Genomic DNA, 9,901 nt, shown 5'->3' with positions numbered 1-9,901 from the left:
GTGTGTGTGTGTGTGTGTGTGTGTGTACCATAGAGTCTAGACTTCACCTTTGTAGAGCGTATAGGTGCGAAGGCACCGCCTCCTATATATACGTCAGCAGTCTTTCTCAGCTGCTGTTGGCCCGTTTCGGTGCCAATCAACTGCTTCCTGCTTCAAGCGCTGCGTTGTAATAAGTAACCATAACCAACGATGTAGAAACAAGTTCGTAGTCGATTTGACTGAAATGAGACGGAGCAACAATCATTTACTTATCACTTTTAACCGAGGTTTAGGCGAGAGGGATCGCCTTAAATACTTCTAGACGGCATTGCGCCAAGGATGAACCTTTGTAGAGCAAAGCGAGCCAGGAGTTGAAAACGCCTTGGTCTCTGATAGGTAGGAAGTTTCCCATAATAACACTCTATTATTGTCAAACTTTTTTATTCATATGAAGCTGAATATCACTGAATGAACCGAGTTGTGGCATACTTTGAGCCTTTTCCTAAAATAAAAAATATGTATCTTTAAACGTTGGAATCTTGTGTTTGTTTCCACAGGTTTTCTCCGAGCATACTGCGTAAAATAAGTTGGATTTGGAGGAGTTGGTTTCCTCACACACACCCTCATACACAATGTCTGGTGGTCCGCAGCCACCCAGGAGACGTCGCAAGATGTTCCTGATCAGCAGACACCTGAAGCTGCAGGATCAGTTGGAAGGAACCATTTGTTTGGAGAGGGGGAGCATCTGTCAGGAGCAGTCCACCCCCAGCTCCCGGGCGGACCAGAGCTGGGTGAAGGTAAACAGAAACGCCCCTTTATCGATGCTATTATACCTTCATGACTCAACCGCGCATTGTTTGTTGGATGAAAACAACTATCACAACCAAAAAATAGGAAGAAACGTTCTGACGAGTGGGATTAGACATTTGCTGTAAAATATAATATATAAGATGCTCAACAAATGCAACCATCGCACCAAACCCACCATTATCAACCTCTAAAAGAGGAAGGAACTATCTACCGAGTGAGAATAATATTATAATATATAAATATCACCACACATTTCGTCCTCCCGTTAAACACACCGCTGCTGTCCAGCGGACAGTGATCTACAAGCATGGCCATAAAGCTGCGTCCAAGGTGACGAATGTGCGAGAATATCTTTATCACAAGTTAGTGAGCTAAAGGAAAACGGTTGAAATGCTGAGAATAAGACGGTAGATCCAATCACAGCTCAAATAAAAGGATAGTTTCAATCTTTTTGACCTCTTCTCTCCTAGGTGTTGGACATCGGCGTGTTGGTGAGGATAGATAGGATCCACCTGGTAGACATTCCCCATGACCTCAGCGGCCTATTGGAGGCCGTCCCCGAAGCGGAGGCCCGCCTTAAACTGTTCGGTAAAATCAACACGATAATAAACGTGAAACGCAGTAAAACATTAACTTACATTTAAAAGTCTGTCAAAAATCGGTTCAATAACTTGGAACTAAGCCGAAAAGTGTAAAACGTTATGATTATAAATGCCATGAATAGGCAACAAAATTCTTTATAAGTACAATTAAGTAGCATATCATTATTGATTGGTTTGACATTAGTAGAAATGTTACACTGCAGAATATTGCATGTTTATAACGATTATATTGCACCGGATGTGTACTGGGCTGTCTCTCAGGCAACCCGCTGAAGCTGCGTCAATTGGCTGCCTTACCCCTCGGCGCCGCCCTCATGGTGCAGAGGAGCCACTCAGATGAGTTCATGGAGGCGGAGCTTCGCTACAGAGGCCCTCTGACCAGAGGAGGCTCGGCCATCATGTTTGGGGTCGAGCTCAAGGTAAGGAGTAGCATAGATTTAGCTTAGTTGTCTCTATTAAAGGGCCCCTATTTAACTACCTAAGGTGGGACGATGAATAGCCAGATGCCCTCCTGATTGAGTTGGGTTGATTCTGATTGGCTTGTAAAGCCAATCAGAATCAACCCTTTCTTGAGGAGGGCATCTTGCTCACGGGGTTCGGGTTCAAACCCAGTACTTTTCAGCAGAGAGTCGACCCCCCTAGCAAACTACAGTACCCTGCAGCCCTGCTCTATATTTATGATATTTAATGTGTTCATATATGCTACAGTGTAGCAGGATATGTTGCTCTCTCTGCACCTGCTTAAGGTGTTCGTGTCAGCAATGTCTTAAAGGGACACTGTGTAATATTTTCAGTCATTTATTACCTCAAATCAACGTATTCATTCATAAATAAGTCCTCATTGGTGTAAAATTATCTCTGCCAAAAAACTCACTTATCCTCCTGAGCGAAGAATAATTAATATGTAGTTACATAGGACGGGTAAGCTTCATGAAGGCTTCCATGTTCTTCCGGTCTATGAACTGCCGAGAAGGACAAAAAGCACTACGTGGTAAAGGAAATGCAAACGCGTTTTCACTCTGAGCCAGCGTGAATGATGACTGAAATACTTCACTATCTTGCTCGAGGAATAATTACTCATACATCATTAGCTTACACTAATGATTCAATGCAGTTTGAAATTTGATTGAAATAACGAACCTCATCATCACTCGAATGACTCGATGACGTAGTATTGGATGTCATGACACAGCTTCTTGGCACATACTGCCCACCGTAGTTTTTGAACAAGCGAGCACTATTAGTTTGAATGCAATATACAATTGTACCACTAGATGGGAGTAAGTTTTACAAAGTGTCCCTTTAAGTTTCTTTCTTTCTTTTTCTATCTTGTTTGTTCTCTTACCTTCCTGTAGGGGGCGGCGGCGGGTCACGGGGTGAGCAGCTCCTACAAAGGCCAGTCCTTCTTCATCTGCCCCAAGGCCTCTGCCCTCTTCGTACCGGCTAATTGCATCCATATACGGCGGTTGTCACGCGGCAACGCCCCGAACCCAGGTCCGGAACACGCCGGCGGAGTCACCACCAACAACAACTACAACAACAAAGGTTACCGCGGTAGCGATGACCACCCCAACACCCATCCTCTTCAGCACCAGCCGCCGGCACCGCAGCCTCGCGCAGGCGTCCGCGCTAGCTTCCACCAGCGCCGCGAGGGCCAGCCTCTAGAAGCCGTTAGCATTCTGCCGCGCACGGCGGATTCGGCGCCCGTCCACGCCCCGAGCCAAGCCACGGCAAGAGCTGTCTCCCCCCCCTTGCTGCAGGTGTGCCAGCGGGTGTGCTTCACCCTGGAAGACAGGGTCCAGGGCGGGGAGGTGCGCTACTGTGGGCCCCTGCCTGGTCGGGCCTCCTCGGGAACGTACGTGGGAGTACTGCTGGTATGTGTTGTTGTATGCCGATGAAATGATAATGCTTATGGAAATGTGTTAAATCAACAGGTTATGACCTTCACTGAACATGGGTTGGTGAGCGTGTTTGAGCGTGCTGTTGGCTTGTTTTGACCTTTGGGTAGCGTCTGTGTTTCCTCATTCTCAGGATGCTCCAGTGGGCAACTGGGATGGCCATTATAAAGGGGAGAGGCTGTGTCAGATCCCCAGCCCCCTGTATGGGCTACTGCTGCCCATCGCGAAAGTCTCCCAAGGTACTAGGATTCACCTTTAATGTAGGGGCCTCACCTAGTCCTGTTGCTTAAGGATGCTTACGAGATGAGACTGATGGAATTTAACCCCCAACCTCAAACACAGTCTACTATCCATCTCGCTCTATCTTTCATCTCTCTTTTTCTTTCGGCCCGTCTCCAACCACAGAGTCCCGATCAAATCGTCTTCCAGGACCGGTCCCCTCCAACCCTAAACCCATTCTAAAGCCACCTCCCGTCTATAGACCTAGCCCCTCCCTCTCCCCCACACCCATCCCCCCTCCAAAAGTGGCCTTGATGCCCCCCAAGCTCCCCTCCCCGAAACCAGCCCCGAATACCCCACCCTTACCCCCTCCCAAGCAGCCCTACAAGGTCCTCCCCCCGGTCCCGGTCCCACCCCCCAAACCCCAGGCTCTGCCCTCGCCCATCCCCACCACTGCGGACCAACAGTGGCCCCCCAGCGGCGAGCCCGCCCCCGCCTCTCCCGCCATGCTGTCGCCGGGCGGAAGCGAGGACGGCGGCTGGAGGGGCCGAGGGACGGATGTGGCGATGGCGCTGGAGGTGGGGTCCATGGTGGAGGTGAACGACCCGCCCCTTTTTGGAGTGATCCGCTGGATTGGACGAATCAGTGGGATCAACCAGACGGTGGCCGGACTCGAACTGGTACGACGGGAAGGCTGTTGTTGTTGTGTTTGCTCGTCCACCAGCGTGTTCACAGCCAAACTGCTTGCCATGGATTAGAGTCTGTCCATATTTGAAACCGAATATTAAAGGTGACATATTATACCGCCAGGTGTGAGTGTGATTAGCCGTTACAAGCCGTTTGAAAATCGGCCTCTTCTGACATCACAAGTGGGCGTCTCCACCTAGATGTGTACTGGATCGATCCGTCTACCAGCCTACCTAGTGGACTGTAGCAAACGTTGCTCATCTATCTGTCATAAATCTAGGTGGTCGCGCCCACTTGTGACGTCAGAAGAGGCTGATTTTCAAATGGCTTGTAACCAAAACCTTGTGGTAGAATATGTCACCTTTTTAAAAATTAAAAAAACTTGTTTCGGTTTATTGCAATAAAACATGCGAGCGTCCTCTCTCAGGATCAGGAGCTGGCCGCGGCGACGGACGGCAGTTACCTTGGCAACCGGTACTTCCGCTGCCCGGCAAACAAGGGGCTGTTCGTCAAACTCCGCAACTGTAGGCGGGACTCCAGGTTCCCGGCGCCGGAGACGCCTGTCAATCAAGTGGAGCGATGCAACTCAATAGGTGAGTGGGAGTGAGTGTGTGTGAGTGAGTGAATGACCTCTTTAAGTGTTTGTAATCTCGGTTATGTTTGCTTGTCCTTTCCACATGGAGTCTTGCGTTGCCATGGCGCTTATCGCCGTTTATTGGCCCGGTCGTGGCGTTTGTGTGACCTTGTCGTTTGTGTTGCCACGGTGATTGCGTGTCAGCGTTTGCGGAGTGGGGCAGTGAGCGTGTGGAGGAGCCTACCGCCCCTCTGGAGGGGGGGGAGGTGCTGGAGGTGCTGCAGGGCTGGAAGAGAGGAATACAAGGTCACCTGAACTCCTGCTACCTGGACGCCTCCCTCTTCAGGTACCACAGCCCCCTGTCAATCACCCATCCACCCCCTGTCCTCCATCCTCTATCTGGTCATCCATCCATCCATCCATCTGTTCATCCATCCATCTATCTGTTCATCCATCCATCTATCTGTTCATCCATCCATCCATCTGTTCATCCATCCATCTATCTGGTCATCCATCCATCTATCTGTTCATCCATCCATCCATCTGTTCATCCATCCATCTATCTGTTCATTCATCCATCTATCTGTTCATTCATCCATCCATCTGTTCATCCATCCATGTATCTGTTCATCCATCCATCTATCTGTTCATCCATCCATCTATCTGTTCATCCATCCATCTATCTGTTCATCCATCCATCCATCTGTTCATCCATCCATCCATCTGTTCATCCATCCATCTATCTGTTCATCCATCCATCTATCTGTTCATTCATCCATCTATCCGTTCATCCATTCATCCATCCATCTGTTCATCCATCCATCTATCTGTTCATCCCTCCATCCATCCCCCATCAGGAGCCTTAATGCCCCCCTCTGTTCTGTGTCCCGCCCCCCAGCCTGTTCTCCTGCTGCAGCTCAGCCGACTGGGTGATGCTGAGCCCCCCTGGCCCCTCGGAGCCCCCGGGCTCCGGCCGGGCCAAGGACCTGCTCCGCTGCGAGATCGTCAACCCCCTGCGCAGGTCTGGTCCGCGCCGGTCCCCGTGTAGCGCTGGTTCTAGCGTCCCGGGCCCCTACAGGGGGGCCCCGGGCTGGGAGTCAGGGGGTTACTGATGAGTTGGGTCGTACTCACCCCCTCCAGGTTCGGCTACGTGTGCGCCAGCAAGACCATGTCCCTGAGGCTGCTGCTGGAGGCGGACAACCACGACGCCGGCTTCACCAACCAGGAGAAAGGTGTGTGTGTGTGTGTGTGTGTGTGTGTGTGTGTGTGTGTGTGTGCGTGTATGTGGGGCATTTGCCTGTTAGCAGAGTACCATTAGCTGTGTGTGTGTGTGTGTGTGTGTGTGTGTGTGTGTGTGTGTGTGTGTGTGTGTGTGTGTGTGTGTGTGTGTGTGTGTGTGTGTGTGTGTGTGTGTGTGTGTGTGTGTGTGTATGTGGGCCATTTGCCTGTTAGCAGAGTACCATTAGCTGTGTGTGTGTGTGTGTGTGTGTGTGTGTGTGTGTATGTGTGAGGGCTCAGGGTGAGAACAAGAATGTGAACCTGCTGCTGCTGTGTTTCAGATCCAGAGGAGTTCCTCAACATGCTCTTCCAGCTCTTTCACGTGGAGCCACTCCTCAAGATCCGGTGAACACACCCTTCAGTGTGTGTGTGTGTGTGTCAACTATGTCAAAGAGTGTTTTCAGTTGTTGCGTAATTAAGTTACTAGACGCTGAGTAATGTTGAAAAACAAGTCAGTTATAGTTAGTTCATAGTTTCATGTTTCCAAAAGAATTCACGTCTCTCTTAGATGTTTTATTCTGAAGTTTCGTATTTTATTTTGAAGTTTTGTGTTTTATTTTGAATTTACATGTTTTATTTTAAGGTCAATTATGTTAACCTGAAACATAACTTTAGGCCTTCTGTCTTCCTGTCTGTCTGTCTGTCTCTGCTAACTTGTCTCTCTCTCTCTCTCTCTCTCTCTCTCTCTCTCTCTCTCTCTCTCTCTCTCTCTCTCTCTCTCTCTCTCTCTCTCTCTCGCTCTCTCTCCCCCCCAGATCCATGTCCCAGGAACCCCAGGAGTGCCACCTCTACCAGCTCTTCCCTCCGACCGCACTCCCCCACTCTCCCGCCTTTCCCCTCCCCTCCCCTCCTCTCTCCCCCTCCCTCTCGCCGCCCCCCGCCCTCCCCCAGGGCCCGGGACCCATGCGGGTGGCCAGCGTCCAGGCCATGCTGGACTCCTCCTTCCTCCACACGGGACTCAAATTCGTGGAGGTAACCACGCAGAACCGTGTGTCCAGACCGGACAGGAAGTGCTCCGTCACAGTCCCTCCTCCATCGTCATCTCACTCTTTTCATTGGTTGGAATGTTAGGCCTGCCGGCTCATAATGGATGACATATAAGGTGTCTTTTTATTATCGTAATATGCTCGCTTTCACTACCGTTACACTATAATGTGCATTTTGAAGGTTTAAGAGGGTTAGTCTCTGGTGATTTATTGTTCTGCTTGATGTTTGTGATTGGATGTATTGTGAGTTTTTCTTTAATGTGTGTGTGTGTGTGTGTGTGTGTGTGTGTGTGTGTGTGTGTGTGTGTGTGTGTGTGTGTGTGTGTGTGTGTGTGTGTGTGTGTGTGTGTGTGTGTGTGTGTGTGTGTGTGTGTGTGTCTGTGTGTGCTCCCCAGGCCCCCTCCTGTCTGTTGCTACTGATGCCCAGGTTTGGGAAGGACTTCAAGATGTTTGATGCCATCTCGCCCACACTGTCCCTGGACATCACTGACCTGCTGGACGACAGTACGCCCACTCTAGGAGGCCCTAGCTTTAGTTTTCGCCCTTGGTAGTCTATAGTTCTTGGACCTGTAGTGACTACAGTACCTGTACTACATGGGGATCACGTTGCACAGTGCTAGTTGATCGGCGGTTTCCGTGTGGAGAGTAGATGCTAAAACCATCAACATAGTCAAATTGGCTTCATTGAGATAACATCCATCTTCTCCTGTGAAATCAACATTATAGCTAATTATCCCTCGGTGTCTGTCTCTCGCTCTCTCCATGACTCTGTCACACCCATGTCATCTATGTATGTCTCTCTCTCTCTCCCGCCCTCTTCCTCTTCCTCTCTCTCTCCCAGCATTGAGACAGTGCAGTATCTGCCAGGCAGTGGCTGAGTGGGAGTGCTCTCAGTGTTACCCGGACCAGGACATTACACCTGGCCGCCTCAAACAATACTGTCCCACCTGTAACACACAGGTAAATACACCTGTACCAAACAGGTAAATGCACCTGTAACACAGTTAAATACAGCTGTGTCAACCAGGGATAAATACACCTGTAACACACAGGTAGATACACCTCCCACACACAGATAAATACACCTGTAACACACAGGTAAGTACACCTGTAACACACAGGTAAATATAACGGTAACACATAGGTAATTCCAACTGTTACACACAGGTAAATACACATGAAACAACTGCTAAGGGTGCACTCACACTAGGCCATCTGGCCGTGGCCGTGTGGCCGTTTTCACACCCAACCGTGTTCAACTGGCCCCATTGTTCTCCGGCCTGCACTCACACTAGGCCATCTGGCCGTGGCCGTTGGCCGTCGCAACTGTGGCCTGGCCACGGTAGGCTCTTGTACACACGTCATCACGTCGTAACACGTCATCACCAAGCGTCCGCTGCATGGACCATAATAAAGACTCGTCGCCTTTATTATGTCCGCGGTCATCGCATGGACTATACGTCATCCAGCTCAGGTTGCGTAGCGGTGCGTGTGCGAGTTTTGGCTCATTAGCATCTGTACCGTAGCGGCCCGGACCGTAGCAGCACACCTCTCCCAAGTGGCCATATTGGCCTGGCCTGGCCAGACTGGCCACACTCACACTGGCAGATTTGAGCACGGTTAGGTGTGAAAACGCCAAACGGCCACGGCCAAATGGCCTAGTGAGAGTGCACCCTAAATCTCCTCTCAATGTCCCCCCAGGTCCACAGCCATAGGAAGCGACTGGGTCACACCCCTGAGCCGGTGCGGGTCCCCGGGGGGCCGTGGGCGGGGCCCCTGCATGGCACCCGCCAGCGGTTGGAGCTGTTCGCCGTGACGTGCATCGAGACCAGCCACTACGTCAGCCTGGTGAAGCACGGGCCACGGCCCTCGGACTGGCTGTTCTTCGACAGCATGGCCGACCGAGAGGGTGAGACCCTGTCTGTTTGTTTGTTTCATTAATTTTAAAGTATTTATTGTGTTTCGATGAAATAGTTTAGGATAGAATGTTCCTTTATTTTTATAAATAACCGCAAGGAGAATAACATCTCCCCTGAGTTACTATGAACATATAAAGTCTATACTATACAAAAACGGTTATTGCAACAACATTTTACGGCGCTAAAGCTATGTCATACATGTTCCTTCCACTAGGTGGCGAGAACGGTTTCAACATTCCGCAGGTGAGAGCGTGTCCCGAGGTGGGCCGCTTCCTCAGCCTATCAGAGGAGGAGCTGAGTCGTGTTGAGCCCGCCTCCCTGCCTGAGCCCGCCCGCCGCCTGCTGTGTGACGCTTACATGTGTTTCTACCACAGTCCCGAGCTCAGCTTGTACAAGTGAAGGAGAGGAGACAATAAACAAAATATGCATGCATAAACACACAACATAGATGCACCCACACCCACATAGTGCCTTTAAATTACTTGTTAGAAACATACAGACAGCTTGGCTGTAATGCACAGAGCTGAAACTCCCCAGCCGATAACACCACAGAATAACATGCAATAATAACATGTATGTGTCTATATTTATAACTCCAATGATAGAGGGGCATTTGTTAAATAAAATGCAAAGAAGGATGTAGTAAATATTCTGTTTTTTAATTAGGTCTATATTTGACCTTGCAGTCCACAGCAATAAGCCTAGTCAGGAATATGTCCTTAACTCAGTCGTTTAAAAGTTGGTATGTTATACATACTTGTTCACTTATGTTGTTTTGTTTTGTTGCTTGTAAAATGACAATATAGGATGGAATTATAGTTGTATAGTATTCGTATTTGTTAACCCGAAATGTATTTTTTTTTTATGGGGTTTACAATGTGTGTTAATACTGATAATTGTTTTTAAATGATAGTCGTTTAATAAAGCTGTCCCATCTCTTGACTATCTG

At 49.4% G+C, this 9,901-nt stretch overlaps 1 protein-coding gene across 2 annotated transcripts; it reads left to right on the top strand.

The window, feature by feature from the left end:
• Positions 1-137: 137 nt before the first annotated feature.
• On the top strand, positions 138-9,897 carry si:cabz01101003.1 (ubiquitin carboxyl-terminal hydrolase CYLD). Of its 2 annotated transcripts, none has more exons than XM_060076975.1 (17): positions 138-375; positions 630-776; positions 1,260-1,377; positions 1,653-1,810; positions 2,747-3,265; positions 3,423-3,528; positions 3,695-4,188; positions 4,623-4,788; positions 4,974-5,115; positions 5,668-5,790; positions 5,910-6,001; positions 6,329-6,392; positions 6,803-7,019; positions 7,429-7,537; positions 7,875-7,993; positions 8,735-8,942; positions 9,167-9,897. In XM_060076975.1, the coding sequence occupies exons 2-17, from the start codon at positions 651-653 to the stop codon at positions 9,349-9,351; spliced, it is 2,946 nt and encodes a 981-aa protein (XP_059932958.1). In that variant the 5' UTR covers positions 138-375; positions 630-650; the 3' UTR covers positions 9,352-9,897. The 2 variants fall into 2 exon arrangements, with proteins under 2 accessions (XP_059932958.1, XP_059932957.1); XM_060076974.1 differs by having other exon boundaries at positions 537-776.
• Positions 9,898-9,901: the final 4 nt, after the last annotated feature.

The sequence above is a fragment of the Gadus macrocephalus genome, chromosome 17, assembly GCF_031168955.1.
Source record: "Gadus macrocephalus chromosome 17, ASM3116895v1".
Classification (NCBI taxonomy): domain Eukaryota; kingdom Metazoa; phylum Chordata; class Actinopteri; order Gadiformes; family Gadidae; genus Gadus; species Gadus macrocephalus.
Note: the sequence above shows the minus strand (reverse complement) of the source record. Positions and strands in the feature narration are given on the sequence as shown.

Bases quoted from the DNA above. Each gene is read 5' to 3' on its own strand.
- si:cabz01101003.1 (XM_060076974.1), top strand. From the start codon at position 612: ATGTCTGGTGGTCCGCAGCCACCCAGGAGACGTCGCAAGATGTTCCTG. The intron at 777-1,259 runs GTAAACAGAAAC...CTTCTCTCCTAG, and splicing joins CGGACCAGAGCTGGGTGAAG to GTGTTGGACATCGGCGTGTT. The intron at 8,943-9,166 runs GTGAGACCCTGT...TCCTTCCACTAG, and splicing joins CAGCATGGCCGACCGAGAGG to GTGGCGAGAACGGTTTCAAC.